Raw genomic sequence first — 20,617 nt, forward strand, 5'->3', positions numbered from 1 at the left:
TAGACACTACTATGTAAGTAGTAAGCGAGAGTCTTTTGGGTTAACTACGTGCCGCTGTGGCTGGAACCAAACATTCCAGATGTAAGAGCGTGGCAGCCAGGCAGATCTATTGTGTAAGGGGAATTGGTCCACGAAATTCGGTAAAATTGATGGGAAGCAAGACAAGGGGGCGCTAGTGCAGCGGTCGCATGGTCGCTGTCCCCATCCACTCGGTTCTCCGTCGGCAATTTCAATCCTGTCTCACTTTCATTGATTGGGTTACTTATGGATTATGGTAATGATATTCGGTTCACTGGCTCCGGGGGTCGCCCTTATCTTCCCACAGCCCGTTACGAAAATGGCCTTTGGTCCGATATGTGCGCATCCACAACCGACCACCCACACCACCTGCTCTTCCCTCGGCCAACATTGGCTTACGGTGTATCAGACGGTGCTCCAGATCGAATTTTGCGATCCAATGGTTGACCTGCAGACAATAATTATGGTCAGGTCTCATTGGGCGCGATAACGTGCTTCAGCCAGGAAATCACACTCATGACCATCCTCTTCTTCTCCCTCATCATATCAGGTTTTTTTCACTAAGCTCATAGGCATCCGACTCCAGCCGCAGCAAGCCTGTGACCCTGGTCTAGTCTTGCAACTCTCCGAGCAAACGAGCGTGCCGACGGTGGAGTCGCCTGGTTCGTGGCAAGCCGTTCGTGCAGCCCACGGTTATCTGCTGTGTTACCCTCCCAACCAGCTAACTCAAGACGCCACCCCTCCTTTGGACCTTCGACAGATGCTCCAGAAGACCTTGTTGTGCCAATCAAGTTCCTGGCTAGTGGTGGTGCCCTTCTCGGAGTGGGGGGATGCAGACCGTTTAACTTTCCAATGGACCGTCAATGGCTTTCTGGATGGGTGCCCACCGTCGCTCGAGCATCGCTGCCGCTGGCGTTTATTAAATTGCATCGATCACCAGTACTGGATCAGCTCATACTGACGGCGATAATGTAGATACTAGCCCAAGGTGATCCATCGGATTCCGCCTGTTAATCCCGCTTCTGGCAATCCTATTCGTTTCTTTAGCTATTAGCTTGTGGGCGTTATCTTCCTGTCAGCCTCCCTTTGACTGGTCTGGCATCCACTACCAGCTAGTACTTTGTAGACTCGCCCCGTCGCGTGCTTGCTGTTTGGTCCTTCTTAAGCTCCGCCGATCCCACCTCCCCCAGTTCTAGATCTTTGCACACCCCTCAAATTCGTCCTCTACTCTCTCTTTCTTCCGGCAATTGTGTTCGTCGTTCGCCTTGCTTTACCATGGCTACCGAGATCGAGCCGGCGGAGATCCCTCCTGTGCTGGGAGTCCTCCCAGCATACGGACAGGATAGAGAAACCCACCTGAAGATGGTTCCACGTGCCGATGGTGCTCGCGCTCGGTTAGATCCGAACGTCACCCTCGAGGAGTACATGTACTGGGCCAATATTGAGCGTCAGCTGGAAGAGGAGGAGAACCGCCAGTACGTGCTGGAGCGCGGGCCTCTGACCGTCGGCAAGGTCATTCAGAACCGTTTCTCGAAGGGCGTTCACCATGACCATGATAAGAAAGGCGCCCACAATAGCCCGCAGATTGATGGTGAAAAGGGCATGGTCGCATCTACTCCCTCGGACTCGTCCTTAGCTGTCACCGATGAGGAATGGAGAACTGCATCTCGCGCCCTCCGAACAGCAAGTTGGGGTACCGTCTTCTATTTGATCACCACCGACGTGCTGGGCTGGGCAAACGCACCGTAAGTAATCCTTCGGCCGTCAAATCCAATGACCGTCTCGCATAACATTTAACCGGGAGGCTCTGTAATCTAGATTCGTCTTTGCAAGTGTGGGATACGGTCCGGCCGTGGCTTTGTTCATTGTATTCGGTTGCTTCGCTGGCTTCAGTGGCTGGATTTTGTGGAAGGTGTTTCTAGAGCTCGACTCGACCCGCTACCCCTTGATCAATTTCGGTGACACCTACTATCGTGTTTTTGGAGCTTGGAGTCGTCATGTGGTCAACATCGGACAGTCGTTGCAGCTGCTGATGTCGGTGTCCGTTCTGGTTCTGGGTAACGGCCAGATCCTGTCGCAGCTGTCCAATGAGAGTGTGTGTTTTGTGGCGTGTATGATAATCATGATGGTCATCGGCATGGTCTGTGGAAGCATTCGGTCCTTGCAGCGTCTCGGATGGCTGACCAACGCTGCCGTGTGGTTGAATATCGCGGACTTCGTCATGATGTGAGTCTTCAAGCTTGTACTCTCACGGCAGACATGCGCTAACAGTTTATAATAGCATGGTCGCGGCAGGTGGCCACTTTGGTATCGACTATGAAGCCGTCATCTCGTCCACATTGATCAAGGTCGTCGAGCCCGTCAAGGTCTTCGCTGGACCGCCGCCCGACCAGTATCAGATTCAGGCGACGGGGTTCTCGGGACAGTTCACTGGTGTCGACCAGATGGTTTGTGAGTAGCCTTCATTCAATTCCCATATTCTCCAGATTACCGACTGACCCTGTCATAGACAGCTATGGAGGTGCTATTCTATTCGTTGCCTTTTTGGCTGAAATGCGTCATCCATGGGACTTCTGGAAGGGACTGTTGTGCGCCCAGCTCTTCATTTGTTTTGTCTACATCTTCTTCGGTGCCTTTGTTAGCATCCCTTCAGATTGGCCTCTGCCTCGAGAAGCACTTTACTAACATCATCATTACAGGTCTACAGTTTCTACGGCCAATACTCCATCTCCAACCTTTACAACGTAGTTGAGCCGAAAGGTCTACAAATGGCAGTAAATATAGTCTACTTTTTAACATCCATTATCGCTTGCAGTATGTTCTACTCTCTGACATTGACTTCCATGCGCCTCGCTAACCAAGCCAGTTCTCTACTTCAACATCGGCATGAAGACCATCTACCAACAAGTCTTCATGGAGCTTCTCAACTTCCCAGACATCTCCACCAAACGCGGCCGCTTGCTCTGGTACGGTCTGGGCCCAATTTACTGGGTGATCGCCTTCGTCATCGCCGCTGCCGTGCCAAATTTTAGTGGAATCTCCAGCATGGTCGGTGCGGCCCTAATCCTCAACTTCACGTACACTTTACCAGGTATCCTATACGTTGGCTTCCGATGCCAGAAGGATGCTGCGCTGCCTGGAGAAGGGTATGACCCTGCGACAGGCGTGACGGTACGCCATGATTCAGGCATGCAGCGGTATATCCGTGGATTCAAGAAGCACTGGGTGCTGAATCTGTTTTGTATCTTCTATTTCTGCGGTGGGCTCGCATGCTCTGGCATGGGCATGTGGGCTGCCATTGAAAGTTTAGTTGAGGTGTTTGGGCCGGGTGGTACGGTGGCTACGTCTTTTGGATGTGCTGCGCCTGTTTAGGGGGAGGTTGAAGGAAAGTGTAGAGTGGAGACGATGGGCTCCTTTGGTAGAGCTGTCTATGATATTGTTCTTAGTAGATGGTGATGATGTTATACAAGCTCTCATCTTTATATATGCTTTTGATGGTGCCATGTCGTTAGTATGATTCGACATGGATGTGATTGTAATGTTAATGCTGTAGTCTTCTATCATTCTGTCTAAATTTACTTACGGTCTCTGTTCATGCTCTCAAAAAGTTTCTACCTGCATTTCAATCGCCACTACCGGATTCATTTTCACTCAACTTTCTGAATCGCCCTAGCCCGCGCTTGCGCAGAGCCTGCACTAACATCATTGCTCTGCACAGATGCCTGTCCCCAGTCATCCTCAAACCAGATATCTGCCACCGTCTGGGCCACATCATCCACGTCAACCAACTGGCGTAGTGCCTGCTCAAAGTACCGCAAAATCTGGTCCATGCGTGCGACCTGTACGAGGTGCGCATCGAACTTAGTATCAGCATTAACATGGCCCCCGGGTGTCGTCGTGACAGCAAATCGGAACGGCACATGAGTCGTCTTGCCAGACCAGATTTGCTTCAAGCCAAGCTCCTCCCCAAGCTGCGCAGTGACAAAATTTGACCCAGCCATGATGGTGAGATGAATTGCTTCATCGCATGCCGCTCGCGCATCATCGCTGATCTCCCGGATGCGGTGCCAACCGAGATGCTCGTATGGCCCCATCTCCGCGAGCCCCTGCTGTGCAGTCGATAATAGGTGCAAGATAGACTGGCTAGGATTGACTGCGATGCGATGAGGCACGCGTGTCATTGCCGGTGCCATCATGTCTTCAATTCCTGGCAGGGAAATGTTGCGCCCAGTCCGGAACTGCGCGAAGATTACGTCCGGGGTGCCGAGGAGTCGGCTAAAGACGAGGGCCATGGCAACTTCTACCATTGTGGACAGAGTTATTCCTGACTGGCCACCATTCTTCGGCTGAACGTCGAAGTCACGACACAGTTTGGTCTCCGGGTTGGGCTGATAGCCATCGGGGACAGTGCAGAGGATCGCACTACCGGGGCGCTGCTTCTGCTGCTGAAAGCCAGACAATTGCGAATGCCAGAAGGCTGTGGCTTGGGTGCTCATGTCGGAGTGGAGCACGTGTTTGAGAAACTGGTTGAACTGCAGGCCACGGAGAGGTGGGCTGCCCGTGCGATATGCCCTCTCGACATCCTTGAATGTCAGATCCAGAGAGACACCGTCGTATGAGGCATGTGAGCCGCTCCACACGAAGAACCGTCGTCTGTCTTCATCCATGCTATTCTCCTCCACGATGCAAAATCGGTTTAGAGCGTCGCCAAATCCCATAACTGCTTGTCGATCGCGCTCTAGATAGTTCTCCAAGCAGGTTTCGCGTTGCCAGCGGATGTTCTCTTTTATCACGGCCTGCACATGGCCAGTTGTGCGACCAAGCAGTGAGGGGTCTATCTGGATAAGACGAGTTCGAAGTAAAGGCCGAGCAGTGGCAACCGCATCCCAAGCAGCCATGAACCGTACAAGATCGATGCTTGATGGGATTATGAAGACGCACTGTGCCTGGTATCGTGTCCATGGCGCTGCGAAATAGTCTTGGACCGGTGTAGTAGGATACAAGTCTTCAATTTCAGCGGTTGGAATTCTACACTGCGAAGCGGCCACATCGATGAGCTCAGCCTGCTTGTTCTCCGGTAAGAGTGCAAAGGGCTCCACGGGGGTTATGGCCTTCTGTTCGCAGGGAATCAGCGCCTTTGCCATTTCAGATAACACCGGAGATCGCAGGATTTGCTCCACGGTGAGAGCCAGTCCCTCTTTGCGGGCAGCTGCCACTAATCTCATCGCGGTTATTGAGTCTCCGCCGAGGTGGAAGAAGTTGTCATCGGATGAAATGCTCTTAGTTTCAAGCAGGCTCTGCCACAGACCCCGGAGCTGTTGCTCACGGGTCGTCATGTTTGTGAAAGGTCGCTCGCTTTGACTAATCCCCCGAAACAAAGCCAGCTCGTCCTCTGATAGATAAGAAGCAAGCTGTCGCAGAAGTCTGCGGTCAACCTTGCCCGACGCAGAGAGAGGGATTCGTCGCAAGGGAATAAACACAGTCGGGACCATATAGCCTGGCAAGGTGGCTCCTAGCTTGTTCTCTAAACCCCTGGTGAGTTTATGTAGTCGTTTGACTGCATCTGCTGAGCTGTCAACGATATGATGACAATCATTCTCCTCCCCTTCGCTCTCATTATCTGGATGTTCATTTAGCACTACCAAGAAGGCTGCCAATGCGCTCTGCTTCTTCTCAAGTAGTTGAACGACATCCACCACTGGGTCAGTCACTGCAGCTTCGGCAAGGACATGCCGGAGGTTGTACTCAATTTCCCCGATTTCGACTCTTTGTCCCCGCAGCTTGACTTGACCATCTGCGCGACCGACAAAGCTAATATGGCCATCGCTAGTGTACCGCGCCAGATCTCCCGTCTTGTATAGACGCCGCGACGACCGGTCCTTGGGTAGCCAGGGTGGTGATGTTATAAACGAAGCCCTGGTCTTGATATCGTCGTTCAAGTAGCCTCGCGCCAAGATCGGGCCCTCGATTAGAATCTCTCCGACCGCACCAATTGGGGCCAGTACATTATGATTGCCCACGTCGGCAATCCAGACCGCGCTGCCAACTCCTCGGCCAATCAAGGTAGGATCGTCTGTACTCTGGAGGACGTTGGTTCCGATACTGTAGATGGTGCATTCGGCCGGACCGTACATATTGATAAACTGGACATGATCCGCCCATTTCTCGATCAGGTCCTTAGACATTGCCTCGCCGGCGGATACCAGGACCTTCAATCCAGGCACCTCTGCTGGTTCAATCTGGTTGATAACTGCCGCTGTCAGACTGGCGTGATTAGCTCCTAGCGATCTGATTGCGCCAGGGAGATCATTCAATCTGTCTGAGGCGGAAGGGATGCAAATACAGCCGCCGTGAACCAAGGTGGCGAAGACATCACCAAACGAAATATCAAATGTGTAGGCTGCAAACTGGAGGACACGAGAGTAAGTGCCCAGTTTTATTGCGGCTCCATGCTCTCGCAGACTGGTGCAGACGGCTTTATGCTCAATTACAATACCCTTGGGTTTGCCTGTCGATCCGGAGGTGAAGACGACGAGGGCGGGGTCCGAGGGTGCAGTCGACGGGGGTGTCAGATTTTTGGGTGAAGGCGAAGCTCGTAGGTCCTGGAATAGGCTAGATTGTACCGTAACAGGGTTTATTGACGCCATAGCAGTGAAAATAGTCGCAGATTTTGTCGACGTAAGAACACATCCAGCACAAGACTCGCCTAGATCCTGCAGAATCATTTGCAGGCGATGTGTAGGGTGCTCTGGATCTAGGCAAACCACCGCACCGCCTGCTTTTAAGGTAGCCAGCATGGCGATGATCGCCCACTTGGACTTCTCGAAACACACCGGGACAATCACGCCGGGTCCCACGGCATGCTGTTGTATGAGATAAGATGCCAGACAAGTAGTAAGCCCAGCAAGCTCTCCATAGCTCATCCCCCCGTCCCAGGCGCAGATTGAGGGGGCCTCTGGCTGGATTTTACTGCGCCGATCAACGAGTTGGTGCACACAGGCGTCGGATGCCTCGGGCACTGTATTATTCCACTGCAGCACTTGGGTCATACCCGCATCGCTAATGCCGCAGACCTCCCAGACCCGAGTGGTTGGTTCCTCGTGTGAGAGAAGCTGGAGTATGTGCTCAAACTGAATGAGAAGGATTTGCACCTGAGCGTGCTCCAACACACGATCGTCATACATGGCGCGAACCTGAACACGATTGGCTGCTTCGAGGGTACATTCGATGGTCAGAGCAAAGTCAAGACGGACTGGCATCACTTTAGTATCAAAGAGAAAGTCAGAAGACGTTTTGGACTGCTTCCCTGTCGACTGAATGACGAGCAGGGTGCGGAGATTGCAGAGAGCCTTGGTTTCGGGACTGATGCGACTGATCTGTCGCAGTCCAATATGCTGGTTTGGAAGTAGGTCTAGGTACTGCTGCTGTATGCTCTGGAGCAGGTCAATGACGAGCTGGTCCTTCTGGAATTTTACTCGGAATGGCACGGTCGCGATGGTCGGCCCAACGAGGGACTCAATTGCAGGAAGTTGTGTCGTGCGGCCGCTCAGGGTCAGACCCGTGACAACGTCCGTGGAATTGGAATAACTTCCGACAAGCAAGACCCATGCAGCCTTAATTATCGTTGCGGTGGTAATCCCAGACTCCTGCTTCCGGGGCAGAACCGCAGTTGCAAGGTCTAGGTGCGCGTTTCCCACTGCATGGTGACTGTGAGACGGGAGCGATGGGAAATCGGACACCGGAGCGCCTGAGAGTTTTGCAGACCAGAAGTTTATTGCTGCGTCAGTGTCTATTGTCGACAGATGGTGGATGAAACGGTTAAAGCTCCCGGTATTCTCGAAGATATTCTGTGGCTGCTTTTCATCATAGGCCTGTTGTACGCGAGATAGTACCAGCTGTAACGACCAGCCGTCCAGGATTGAGTGGTGTACTGTCCAAACGAAGTGATAGCCTGAATGATCCGGGAAATCACTGCAGGAGCGGCGCCAGACTGCACATCGAGACATCGGCTGACCTAGGCGCAGTGGGTTTTTCAAGTCTTCCGCGAGGAATGACTCCAAGGGGACTTGGTCATCCACTTCAATCCAGGGTATTTGCTCGTTCACGACGACTTGGAGCGTTCCGTGAGCATCATCGTTGACGAAGCGAGTGCGCAGGATGGGGTTATGTACGGCCACGGTCCGCCAAGCGGCCTTGAACCGCTCCAAATCCACTGAATTAGGGAGCGAGTGTACGAACTGCATAAGGTATGCGCTGGGGCTCTTGAGAGAAAGTGCCATAAGTGCCTCCTGAACGGGCGAGCATGGGTAGATGTCCTCGATGAGACTCGGGTCGATCTGGCATTGACCACTAGCCAGTCTGCAGACCTCCTCCACGTCCACGCCTGGCTCTAACAGCGCAAATGAGGAAATTGTTGAAGTCATCCCTAAGGCATCCTCAGACTCCGCCTTTGTAAATTTCGTGTGTGCTGCCATGTCTGACAGTACTGGGTGTGAGAGGATTGTTTCTACTGTCAACAGGAGCCCGCGGGACCGCGCCGCAGCGACCAACCCAATGGCAGAGACGGAGTCTCCTCCTAGCCATAGGAAATTATCCTGCACACCGATGCTTTTTAATTCGGCATGAAAGAGGTTGGACCACAGCTCCTGAAGCTGTCTTTCCACGGGGGTGGTGGGATGTGCCTGCTCGTCCGACATGATGTCAGTGGTGTTACTTGTAAATCCCGCTAATTGATTCGCAGTCAGCTGTCCAGCAATGCTTCGCAGGCGTTTAAGATCTGTCTTCCCAGAAACTGAGAGTGGAAACCGCTTCAAGGGCACATAAATCGATGGCACAGCGTAGGGCGGCAAGATTCGTGTCATGCCCGAGATGATGTCCGTAACCAAGGTCGAAAAATTCTGTTGCTGGGCAGCCGACGTGACAATGACTGGGGAGCCACGTTCTTCTTTCTCCCAGTCGAGGTAGCCAACTTGGTCAATCGCGGTCTCTGAGGCCATGCGTAGGAACGCGAACAAGATAGGGCCTACATCAGTCTTGCCGGTCGGCGTGACCACTTCAGCCACGGCCTCTGCGACCCCGATAGCAAGGCCAGTGAGACAGCTCTGAAGCTGATACTCAACCTCTCCCATCTCCAGTCGTTGGCCTCTGATTTTGACCTGATTGTCACGGCGCCCGACGTAGCAGAAGCCCCCTTGTGGAGTATATTTGACCAGGTCGCCGGTCCGATACATGCGCCCAGTCGACGAGCGCATCGACTCGGGCATCCATTGCGGATAAGGAATAAAGGCCTGTTGTGTCTGGGCGTCATTGTGCAGATATCCACGTGCAAGGACCGGCCCTTCGATGAGCAGCTCGCCCACGCCGCCGATGGGTGTCAAGCGATTACAGTCATCTTCTTCGACGATCCACGCGCGGCCGGTGATTGTCTGTCCGAGATCGCCACTCTGATAGTGCGGCGTCGGCTCGCTGATTGCCAACGCCATACAAGCGACCGTGCATTCAGTCGGCCCATAGGCCAAAACGAGTAGTCTCAGTCTCGGCGCCCATTGGTCCACCAGATCGCGCGGCACACGCTCTCCACCGACTATCAAGGTGTCCAGCGTTTCCATAGAAGCAGGATCAAGATTGCGGAGCAGCGATGGCGTGAAGAAGGCACTTGTCACCTTCATCTGATTCATCGCTTTGGGCAATTCGTTCATACGAGCCCATGCAGACGGCACGCAAAGACAGCCACCGTAAACGAGCGTGTTCATGATCTCAAGAATGCAGGCGTCGAAGGCGTATGATGCAAATTGAAGCATGCGGGGTTGTCTCGTGTGAAAACCCATGGATTTCCCGCCTGCCAAGCTGCTGGTACATAGCTGAACATGTTCTATCACCACCCCCTTGGGTTTTCCCGTGCTTCCCGACGTGAATATGGTGTAAGCTGCCGTATCGGGGCTAACAACCGGTAAGTCCTCTGGGTCTTCTAAGCTGCCAAGCTGCTCCGCGGCTACCTCGAATATCTCCGGAACGAGTTCGCGACAGGTTTCGGCGTACTTAATAGACGTCAAGGCCAGCCGGGATCGTGTTTGGACAAGCATGTCTGCAATACGACTTTTCGGCTGTGCAGGGTCTAGGGCGAGGAATGCTCCGCCCGCTTGAAGAACGGCGAGCATGGAGACGATGGTCCAGCACGACTTGTCGAAATACAAGGGCACGATCTCATCGGTGCCAATTCCGCGACTCACCAGATATCCGGCCAGGCGCCGGACGAGCCTGTCTAGCTCGCTGTAGGTCAGCTCGCCATCCCAAGCATCGATAGCCAGCGAGTGCGGCTGTGATGTCGTCCACCCTAAGATTAAACCATGGGCTGTCGCTCTGACCTCGGGAATAACGGGCTGGTTCCAGGGCCATGTTTGGTAGGTTTTATCCGTAAGGGTTTGGGCAGACATGTTGGAAAGTCAGATATCAGGGGCCTTGTTGGATGATCTCTACGTGTGTTTGGTATTCCAAAACCCTTTTTAAGTCTTACGAGGAAGCCTGAGCCTTAGCCATCGACGGTACACCCAGGGAGGGGTTCAGAGCTGAGTGAGAAATTGCAAAAGACAAAACGAATTAATTACTTACCTTACCAACAGATACACACTGATGCGGCTTGAGAAAAATCCATTGGATGCAACTATAATCTCTGCCCAAAACCGCAGACGACGGTGTGGCAGACTAGGACATGCTGCATTAGCCATTTTCCCTCTCTCCACTGTGGCCTGATCTTTGCGAGATGAGACTTTTCATGATCCAGAATTGTCATCAAGTAATATGCCGCGTAGCCGGTCCCACACGTCGGCTTTATAAAGGGAGTTTTTTCATCACCCTAGAGCAAGACCTCCTCTACCCCCTGATGAACCTCAGTTAACGAACTACGACACAAACAGTAGAACCCTACCTGATGGCGATCCTGACTGAGAAGAATACTCCGGCACGCCTCGCGGCCAAGGGAGCCCAGGGTGTCTACAAGGAACATCTGCCCATCTCCTACGACAAAGATGCCGAGGAAGGTCGGAAGGGATACCCCGCCGCCAAGGTGAGTCGCATTGAAGCTCCTTTTGTCTCTTATCTCTTAATATTGACGGCGACAAATATTTAACATCCTCAAACCTTTTCCCAGTATCCACACTACCTGCCTACCTGGGATCCTGCGCAGAAATATCCCCCCTTGGAGCCCTTTGAGCATCACGACCCCGGTCTCGATGCTGACACGAGCTACTCGGAGCTGCTGCCTCCGGGGGTGCAGGTCACTCACTTGACACCGACCATTGGCACGGAGATTCGCGGCATACAGCTGAGCCAGCTCTCTGCTGCCGGTAAGGATCAGCTCGCGCGCTATGTGGCTGAGCGTAAGGTAGTTGCTTTCCGCGCCCAGGACTTTGCCTCCTTGCCCATCGACAAAGCAGTCGATTTTGCACGCTACTTTGGCCCGCTGCACATCCACCCAACTTCGGGCTCTCCCGAGGGTTTCCCCGAGGTCCATCTGGTGCACCGCGCGGCGGGAGATCGCAGTGCACAAGCCTACCTAGAGACGCGAACCACCTCAGTCGCCTGGCACTCGGATGTTTCTTACGAAGCCCAGCCCCCTGGCACCACCTTTCTCTACATTCTCGAGAAACCCGAGACAGGCGGAGATACCCTATTCTGTGACAACGTTCAGGCCTATCGCCGCCTGAGTCCCGCCATACAGGAACGCTTGCACGGCTTGGAGGTGGTGCATTCCGGCGTCGAACAGGCAAACACCAGTCTGTCTCGTGGAGGCATCCTGCGCCGGGAACCCGTGGTTTCAACGCATCCCATTGTGCGGACTCATCCGGTTACAGGAGAGAAGGCATTATTTGTCAACCCACAGTGTTAGTGCCAACTATGCCTACATACACTTCTAAGGAGACGTCACTAACCTGATGAATTACTCAGCTGGACGGGAAGTCGTAGGCCTCAAACAAGAGGAGAGCAGCATGCTACTCAAATTCCTCTACGACCACATTGCCTCGGGCGCAGATTTCCAGGTGCGTGTGCGGTGGGAAGAAAATAGCGTAGTCGTCTGGGACAATCGGGTTACTCAGCATACGGCACTGATTGATTGGTCGGATGGTCAAAGGCGTCATATTGCGCGTTTGGCACCCCTGGCGGAGAAGCCTTACGAGACTCCTTTTGCCGAGATCTAGGCCAGGCGATGAGAGGAGAAAACATGATTGGACATGAGGTGACATTGTATCCAAGTCGAGCCATATTACAAAGTAGAACCAACGTTTCTTAACATACTATATTCCATGTTTCATTCTCACTATCCCTCTCCTTCCTGTAATTGCTGGTAATTATTTGTATGAAGGAAAACCGATAGGCGGACTTCGAGGTTGGCTTATGTGAGAACGATTAGCACCGATGAGACGTTTTTTTTTACCTTACCTTCTCAAATGCAAATCCTAACAGTTAAGACCTCAACCCTGTCATTCACGGCAGTCTTCGCACCTAATACTTCGGTGCGGGTCCCCCGTCGGACTGCCGGTAAGTGGACCAGGGTCAGACCCGGGCATTGCTTAGTTCTCGCTAAGCTTCCTTGGCCTTTCTTAAGTTCTATTGGTCTTTTCTTAGCCTTGCTTGGCGTGAATCAAGCCAGCTCAGGCGTTGTGAGGGGTAAAGGGGCATTATACCTAGTCGAGAAAGACTATATTCCACTAAATCTCTTCGTCACCCACTTATAACTGGCATCGATTCTAAATTCTCCATGTGGATCTATGATCTCGGGAATAAAACCGTCCGTCTCCGGATGTAACCTTCTTCATGCTAAAACAAATTCTGTCTCTGTGCATATGAGAGTTAAATTAGATGTGGAGATCTACAGCAATCGAATCAGGCAAGGTTTTCACCATGTTGTAGTATCTTGCGCGTCATTCCTTCTGGCACTGTCCCCCACTCCAGTTTCTTTTATGATCAACGCAATCAGCAGAGGCTGGCTGAAACCTGCAGGAACTAGCATACACATACAGTCCAGCCCGGTCCATGGTCCACCGAGTCTACCTGCTACGTCTTTTCTTCTCCAGCTCACAGCGATGCGCTAAGCGCAAACCCCTGACTTGGCAGACTCCCAATGTCTTTCCCTTCATCACTGAAGGCCCTGAACGCTAAAAGAATCTCCTCCTTGGATGCCCCATCCGGGAGACTGAAAGATGACAGCGTCCGCCCCACAGCACGATAATCTGTCTTATTCAGCGTGCTGCAAGACAAAATCCATCCGCTGATGATCGGAGTGGGGACGCCCAGTGCCTCACCCAAGCTTGCGACCGGCACACACCAGAAAGGAATATCCTGGGAGACCTGGCGTGCAAGCATACTACCAGGAAGTCCAGGTCGTTTGTTAAGCTGCGCGTTGCTGGCGACAAACGTGGCCAGGTCGGAACATTGAGCCCCATAGTCGGCGTTGAACATGTCCAGCACACTTTCCATCCGAGTGAAGCCAAGGGCAGCCGCCACCTGCAACCGCTCCCTGTCGGCGGCGAGCATGAGGTCGCATACCTCGGGCGTCATGCAATCGCGGTAGAAGAACAGGCCCGTCTCCTGTCGGCGAATGGGCCCGATGTTGCACAGCATAGTCGGCGGATGAACCACACCGTGGTTCGTCGACAAGTCCAGTTGCAGCGTGTTTGCATACCAGACCAGGGGCATGGAAAATAAATATCCGAGGTGATGGCGGGTCCGCTGATCCACTGGTCTCCCGAATCGCGCAATTTCCAGCCTCTTCTTGATGCCATTGATTCGGATTTGCACATCACCGGCATCATTCAGCTGCGTGCGGGATGAGTATGGAGCCCGCGAAGTGGTCATGACTGCTTTAGCTTGGAGTCTAACCGCCGCAATGGACGCAATGAAATTGCCCGTAATGAATATGACGACGTGCTGGCTAAGGTCGTATTGCGCCAATGTATCGATGATTCCATCATGGGCGGTGGACGGCACCGCAACCAAAACGACTCTGGCCGCCTGCAGGACCTCGGCCAGCTCTTGCGTGAGGCTAGGGTAGAACCGGCCGGTGATGGCCTCGGTGGCATCTAGGTGGCCTTGCTCGACCACACGGTCGTAGACTCGGCGATGCCCAGGTGCTGCCCACAGGATGGTTTTGACGTTTCGACTTTCGAAATCGACCGCGAGCGCGCAGCCAGCGTGGCCAACGCCAATGATTCCAACTCTTGGTTGATTCATGATGGCTGGAAACAGCGGTTTTCCAATGATGCCAAAATAAGGAGAATTGCGTATCAATTTAAAGATTGAAGAAGGACAGTTTGCTATCTGAGACTAATTCCTGGTCGATATGACCGAGGTGAAGGCACTCTTTATAGACAGTATTGGGACCCGAGCTTGATGACCTTTTGAGAAGAGACCTGGTTCCCCGTCGAAATGATTTTCCTAAACAATTCGGGACTGGTGCTCCGAGCCTCGACCGAGTTCGAGGATGCCATTCTGGGTGAGCAGAGGTCAATATCGTCGGCTAAACTACGCATGCTTCTGTAGCTGAGCTCGAGACGCCGGTTGCTTTGTGGTATTCGTAAGGTCTGGACTTGGAGCGATGCAAAGAGATGAGACCCGCCAGTGCATGGTAGATCAGCAAATGATATTATCCGTATAGATCACGACTGACTTTGTCTTATGGCATCCCGTTTAGGCGTTCTGCATAGGCGAGCTGCAGGGGCTTAGAGTATTTATGGAGCCATGGTATGTACATAACATTACGTGTAGATTCATATGAAATTACTGTAAGGTGGTAATTTGCACATTTCACTATACTACATTATTCCCCACCAAAGGAAGTTCTGTCAGTGGTCGAAGCCAAAGACGGCGGTTAGACTTGCTACTTAGACAAAGGGGGGCCCAAAGGTACTCGAGCACTAGGCAACCGGGGTGCTCAGCCCAGCTTCCTTTTACTCCCCTCCTTCTGAGACTGTTTCTTTTCAATTTTCTTCTTGCTGCCATTCTATACCTGTGTTTCCTCTCCCCTTCGTTGCCCCTACCATGGCTGATACTCGAAATATCAGTAAAGATGAGGAGAAAAACAGGGATCAGGACCCAATTGAGGTTGTGACAGTGACGGAACCCTCTCCCAATACTGCGGATGTAGAGCCGTCGGGCACCACTGATGAGTCGGATCCAGAGCCATCAACAGCTCGCCTGGTGCTGGTATTATTTGGTCTATGGGTGAGCATTTGCTGTCCTGCGCTTTTGGTAGCTGCTATCAATCTTAGGTTCTAGGCTCTAATTCACACGGTTATCAGCTCGGAGTCTTGCTCAGTGCTTTAGGTATGTGCGCCCCTTCTATCCAGCATACGCCATCATTGACAGCAAACAATCAGCTGATGCTTTAAAGACTCCACTATGCTAGCCACTATTATAGAAGATATATGCGATGATTTCGATGCGTTCTCCTCGTATTCCTGGGTTGCCACCACCTATCCTATCGGGCTCTCCATCTCGCAGCCATTCAGTGGACAGCTAACCAACCTCCTGGGCCGACGATATGGCCTTGTACTTTGCCTCTCAGTACTGGCTGTGGGACAACTGCTGTGCGGCCTGGCACCCACGTTGTCGGTCTTTTTGCTAGGCCGAATCGTGCAAGGTCTCGGTGCAGGCTGCATCGGCACCATCACGGCTTTTGTCGAAACCGATTTGGTATCGATGAGGAAGCGAGCACTGATTGAAGGCATTGGTAATATCACCTATGGTGTTACCTTGGCTCTGGGTGGCGTGTATGGAGGCGGCGTCTCCAACGCCATTGGATGGAAATGGGCTTTTCGAATTCAAGTGCCCTTCATAGTGCTTGACATTGCAATGGTCGCTTTCTACCTCAATATCCCTCAGGGTAATAGCCGTCCGATCAGACGCCCTGTTGATTACATCGGTATGGTCGCACTTCTGGTCATCATCACCCTCTTCCAATTTGGCATGAACGCTGCCGGTTCAGTGTTCTCGTGGGATAGCGCGGCCGTTCTGTCGACCCTGATCCTTGCCGGAGTGGGATTTATGGGGTTCATCCTTTGGGAACTCTACAAAGCCCAGAATCCTCACATTCCCATCCGAGCCTTAATGCAACGCACCGTGGCCGCCTCGCAACTGAGCTCGTTCTTCTCCAACTTCGGCAACACCAGCATCATGTACTACGTGCCCGTATATCTGGAGGTCCTTGGCCATTCTCCGGGCCAAAGTGGCCTGCGATTTATCCCGCTGGCACTCTGCTTTGCACTCGGTTCCTTCGCCGCCGGGTTCTTCGTCAAGGTTACCGCAAAGTACTACTACATCAATTTCCCCGTTCAGGTCTGCTCTGTGCTCGGCGCAGTCATGCTCTGTACCATGACTCAGTCTACTCCCTCCTGGGCACCCTTCGTCTATCTCGGCATCTACGGTGCCGGATCTGGTGGCGCCTACGTGACCAGACTCATGGGCCTTCTTACCTCCACTGACAAGCAACACCTCGCTGTGGTGCAGTCTTGCTCCTTTACTGTGCGCAATACTGGCACCACCATTGGACAGACCATCTCGGCTACTATTTTCCAGAACTTGTCGGTCAAGGCTATCAGTTCACTATTCCGCAACCAACCCGATTTGGCCGACCGCATCTCGCATAACTATAGCAAGTTAGACCTGTTGAGTGGCCTAGAGAGGGAGACCGCAATTCGCATATACCTTCGAGCAGCGCGTGGGGTGTTCTTTCTCGCCATGGCTGTTCTGGTTGCCGCTGCAGTAGCTACCTTTGTTATGCAAAATAATGAGCTGGTAGATGATCCTAAGGAGAAGGAGGTGAAGGGAGAGAAAGAGAAGGAGAAGAATGTGGCATCATAGAACATTTGAGGTAATCAAGCTGGTGAACGGACAATAGACAAACCGCAGCATCCTTATACTTAATCTTTGGAAAACTGGTTTGTCGAGCTTTTGTTTTTGTCATGATAGACAATCTGGTTATATTGGTGGGAATCAAGGGAATTGGAAGAGGAGAATACAAGAAAGTTTCAGGGTCTTATATTGTTTTGATTTATGATACGACTCATTCTTATAACTACCTGGTATCTGAAAAGGGGCTATGCATAGAATATATGGACATGACGTGTTAAGTAGTATCCGACCTAACTCATTATAATCCAGGCCAAACGAAGTAATTAGAATCTCATGGGCAGAGTGATGGCCTGCATGATGACACAGACCAGGTGACCTTGCCAAAACCCCGCGCTCACCTTCATCGAATTTAAAGACTGGCTGCTGCTTGTTCTTTCCTGGTCTTAAAATATCAGTACCCAGGGACCTTTCCAAGACTACAAGAATTAGGTGAGTAATGACCTTCAACCTACACTATTTTTACATTGATTGAGTTTCCTTTGGTGAGCACCCAGATATATACGGAGATAAATCATCCCTACGTTCTGGCTCTCGTTTTGCAGTCATCTCATAATGCTCGTATGAATGCCTATATCCCAAGCCTGGAAGGGCCCTCGAGAACGTACAGAAATCCATAATCGTGCTGATCATGATTTGTCTAGACCACGCTTACTATCGCAGCCGGGATCTTTCCTGAAGTAGAGGATCTGGCTCCTGTTCATGTTTTGGCGATGGAACCAAGGGACCGCAATGGCGGCGGACGGATGAGGAGAGATAAAAGTGGAAGCGTGTTGACGAAGCCCGAGAAGAATGGTGCAATTAGCCATTAAAGCATCGGCGCCAGCAGAGTCCACATTCAACACGGCATTCCAGGATACGAGTAGGATCCGTTCGGACTTGGGGGCCTCTAGCGGATTCAATTATTGACAATATAACCTCTTCGTTTGAGATAGTTCCAGTAAAATTACTTACACTGAGTCAGTTAGTAGGCCTGGATCAAACATGGAATCTAGCGCGTCGGACGCATCCCAGAAGGAAATTGTTCTGCCTATTCTCATTTGAACAGTCTCCTCGGAGCTATTCGAACATCATTTCTCTAGTGCTTCTACTGGGGTCTCGAAACGAGGGGGTATATTTAGGTGGTGGTGGTTTACAACACATTATCGGCCCCATAACGTAACTACTAGAAAATATCTGACTACTTTTGGATTTGATTGAGAACCCTGTCACAGAGTATACGGTACTTTGATATTTTCTATATCGATGTAACATTATTTGTGGGTCGACAAGGAGATATAAACGAATAATCTGGATGCGTCATTGTGATTCGTAAATGGCTGTCCGTGGCTTGCAGCTAAGGGAGGGGAAAGGATTGTGGCCGCGGGAGAAGTGAGACACTCAGCCTTAGCGGTCCCTCATGAATTCCTAGTGACCAGGAAATTTCCATGCCCACCTCCACTGTAACGCCAGAGTACCCGTAACAGTAAATTAAGAAAACACTCTGGCAGGTCTCTCTGGAGACAAACAAAGAAGAAAATTGGAGAAAGTGGCGGAGAATTGACCCAAATTTTCAAGTTCTGAAGAATCGAAGACAGGTGCTTCGTACAGAATAGCAAGAAAGGCGGAAGATGAGAGGCCTCAATCGACCCACCCAAGCCAGTTTGGATCCGTATCGTTCTCGCTTCCTCTTTCGTCCGATGCTTTATTCCCTTGGCAGAAGCTTGATTCTTCTCCATCGGCCGACCTGTCACCCCTCTCTGTGTCCAGGTGTTCGGGGAACCGGCGGTCATGACGGCCTTGGAGGTTGGTCGAGAATTTAAGCTGTAAGGTGACACCTCATGTCAGTAGCCATGTGCAACCATATGCTATCAAAAGGATGAAAAATGACGACTTCTACAAAGCTGCTTATTGAAAATTATTCTTCATTGATGGTAGTCAAGTTACCGCGTATGTCTCTCTAATGACTCATATTTCTCTGCTTATTTTGGAATTTCACGTACCTTGAGGGTACTAAGAAGTTGAAATCATATTGGAAACATTCATTAATGGGATTTTGCCTTGACTTTGATCCTCTTTACCTATGTTTTTTTTTCTTTCTCTTCTTTTTTCTTTTCTTTTTTCTCCTGTTTGCCAGCGCATAGGCAGAATTACTTTTGGAGGAGACTCAACCGAGCTGGGATTTCCTTTGGCCTTCTAATGTCTCTCTATTAATCACTCCACGAATGAGAGTATATGTGACATGTTCTGAGTTGGCTGGGGCATTTCTTGAGATTGGCTTTTATGATTGATCTCGTTGGTGTCTCCACCATCCCTAGGGAGGTAGTATTCATATAATCATATGGTGTTATATATAATTCCCGTTGCAGTACCATGTTGATAGTATGAGTATGACTAGTAGTGGTGATGATAACGATGGAAGAATCCGAACACAGTTGAACGCTTTTAGTTAATTCTGTCAACATGCAGAGTATTTAAATCAATTGGAGATAAGCTATAGTGTACCATCCGATTCTTGTCTATATGACACCAATCGAAGATTAGACGAGCCTGCAAAGCAGTCTCTAGCGCTTTCTCTGGAATATATATTGAAAAAGAAGACATAATTAACATCGCAAGGCAAGATGGCCGAGTTGGTCCAAGGCGTCAGGTTAAGGTCCACCTTAATACCCAGCTTCACAGCTTCCTGATCATCGTAAGATGGCGTGGGTTCGAATCCCACTCTTGTCATTTCTTTTTTGCGCCTCCGCATATGAGGCATTGCAGACGGAAAGCATTAAAAGACTGATTTGATTGATCCTTCTAGTTCAACAACTACCAATTCCTCTTTCTTCTTGTTTCTTTTTCGATAAATCATCACCATTATCCTTCCGAATCTTGCTCATCTCAATGATTTCTAATATCATCCTGATTTCTTGTGCTTGCGACCCAACTTATATACACCCCAATATCCTCATCTCCTGAGATAGCACACATGTACGGAGTACAAACAACCTTGCCGGGCATGCTTCTTTCTATGCGGAAAGCCGGCTCCCTATATTAAAGGTCTAACATCAGCAAGCTTCAGCGTCGAGCTACATGTCACATTTCAACACAAGTATTTCATAAAGACATTGCATCAAATCGTTCCACACCACCACCACAGTCCAGAACAGCAAAACGAGTTGATAACCTCGTATCATAATCCGTGTCTATCCAGCACCCACTACCACTCCGTCCTATCCCCGAACAAACTCGAATTAGCACGATCAACATCCCAAAACATGGTCACCAATCCCTTCTAATCTAACTAACAAACAACACACCCCGAAGATAGTCATTTCTCCGCCTTAGGCGGGTACTCCTTTCCATCGCGCACCACCTTAGGTGCACACGTGCAGCGCTCACTCTCCGGAACCGAGTCCAGAACGGAGGGGATATGCGCGCCGCAGCCCCACCAGGTGGCTTTGTCTGAATGCTTTCATTAGTATCTTGATATTCTGAAGATATTCGGTTGTAGGCCAGGTGTAACATACTGCAGTTCGAGCAGTTGACTTTCATGCACATTTTGAGAGAAGGCCTTGGTCTTGTTCTTGAATATGAGGGGTTGCGGGGGGTAAATGGAAGTTGATGGAAGGAGATAAACTCAAGATAGAGGCGGATTTATAGCTTCTCAGTCCCTTGCTTAGTCATGACGAATCGCCGACCGGAGTGATCCCCGAGAAACCCGACCGGTCTT

The 20,617-nt window shown here is 51.2% G+C and overlaps 6 protein-coding genes and 1 non-coding gene across 7 annotated transcripts; 4 read left to right on the plus strand and 3 right to left on the minus strand.

Moving 5' to 3' along the window:
* Positions 1-1,199: 1,199 nt before the first annotated feature.
* On the plus strand, positions 1,200-3,558 carry BO79DRAFT_211121 (putative amino acid transporter). Its single transcript, XM_025682953.1, has 6 exons — positions 1,200-1,763; positions 1,837-2,244; positions 2,300-2,469; positions 2,528-2,655; positions 2,718-2,832; positions 2,885-3,558. Exons 1-6 carry the CDS (start codon positions 1,294-1,296, stop codon positions 3,388-3,390), a joined length of 1,797 nt encoding a protein of 598 aa, XP_025535684.1. The 5' UTR covers positions 1,200-1,293; the 3' UTR covers positions 3,391-3,558.
* Positions 3,559-3,665: 107 nt separating this feature from the next.
* BO79DRAFT_231984 (uncharacterized protein) lies at positions 3,666-10,451 on the minus strand (the record flags this gene model as incomplete). The annotated part of the gene is made up of 16 exons (XM_025684202.1): positions 3,666-5,690; positions 5,730-6,120; positions 6,151-6,515; positions 6,549-6,630; positions 6,661-6,731; positions 6,783-6,839; positions 6,876-6,977; positions 7,014-7,036; positions 7,070-7,725; positions 7,756-7,913; positions 7,950-7,989; positions 8,023-8,219; positions 8,253-8,376; positions 8,413-8,465; positions 8,505-8,625; positions 8,656-10,451. 16 exons carry the CDS (start codon positions 10,449-10,451, stop codon positions 3,666-3,668), a joined length of 6,261 nt encoding a protein of 2,086 aa, XP_025535685.1.
* Positions 10,452-10,945: 494 nt separating this feature from the next.
* BO79DRAFT_231985 (TauD/TfdA dioxygenase family protein) lies at positions 10,946-12,212 on the plus strand (the record flags this gene model as incomplete). The annotated part of the gene is made up of 3 exons (XM_025684203.1): positions 10,946-11,080; positions 11,165-11,897; positions 11,962-12,212. 3 exons carry the CDS (start codon positions 10,946-10,948, stop codon positions 12,210-12,212), a joined length of 1,119 nt encoding a protein of 372 aa, XP_025535686.1.
* Positions 12,213-13,089: 877 nt separating this feature from the next.
* BO79DRAFT_258827 (6-phosphogluconate dehydrogenase C-terminal domain-like protein) lies at positions 13,090-14,244 on the minus strand (the record flags this gene model as incomplete). Its single annotated transcript, XM_025686326.1, has 1 exon — positions 13,090-14,244. The coding sequence occupies one exon, from the start codon at positions 14,242-14,244 to the stop codon at positions 13,090-13,092; it is 1,155 nt and encodes a 384-aa protein (XP_025535687.1).
* Positions 14,245-15,051: 807 nt separating this feature from the next.
* BO79DRAFT_157387 (MFS general substrate transporter) lies at positions 15,052-16,872 on the plus strand (the record flags this gene model as incomplete). The annotated part of the gene is made up of 2 exons (XM_025678865.1): positions 15,052-15,247; positions 15,404-16,872. 2 exons carry the CDS (start codon positions 15,052-15,054, stop codon positions 16,870-16,872), a joined length of 1,665 nt encoding a protein of 554 aa, XP_025535688.1.
* Positions 16,873-19,517: 2,645 nt separating this feature from the next.
* On the plus strand, positions 19,518-19,629 carry BO79DRAFT_t228. The gene has a single exon. It is a non-coding gene; the product is annotated as a tRNA-Leu (tRNA).
* Positions 19,630-20,215: 586 nt separating this feature from the next.
* Positions 20,216-20,445, minus strand: BO79DRAFT_258829 (uncharacterized protein; the record flags this gene model as incomplete). Its single annotated transcript, XM_025686327.1, has 2 exons — positions 20,216-20,349; positions 20,415-20,445. 2 exons carry the CDS (start codon positions 20,443-20,445, stop codon positions 20,216-20,218), a joined length of 165 nt encoding a protein of 54 aa, XP_025535689.1.
* Positions 20,446-20,617: the final 172 nt, after the last annotated feature.

The sequence above is a fragment of the Aspergillus costaricaensis genome (genome assembly GCF_003184835.1).
Source record: "Aspergillus costaricaensis CBS 115574 unplaced genomic scaffold BO79scaffold_36, whole genome shotgun sequence".
Lineage (NCBI taxonomy): Eukaryota > Fungi > Ascomycota > Eurotiomycetes > Eurotiales > Aspergillaceae > Aspergillus > Aspergillus costaricensis.

What these genes read in the sequence shown, in the direction of transcription:
- BO79DRAFT_211121 (XM_025682953.1), top strand. Translation starts at nt 1,294, where the DNA reads ATGGCTACCGAGATCGAGCCGGCGGAGATCCCTCCTGTGCTGGGAGTC. An exon ending in CTGGGCTGGGCAAACGCACC is followed by an intron (nt 1,764 to 1,836) that starts GTAAGTAATCCT and finishes TCTGTAATCTAG; the next exon opens with ATTCGTCTTTGCAAGTGTGG. An exon ending in ATCGCGGACTTCGTCATGAT is followed by an intron (nt 2,245 to 2,299) that starts GTGAGTCTTCAA and finishes AGTTTATAATAG; the next exon opens with CATGGTCGCGGCAGGTGGCC.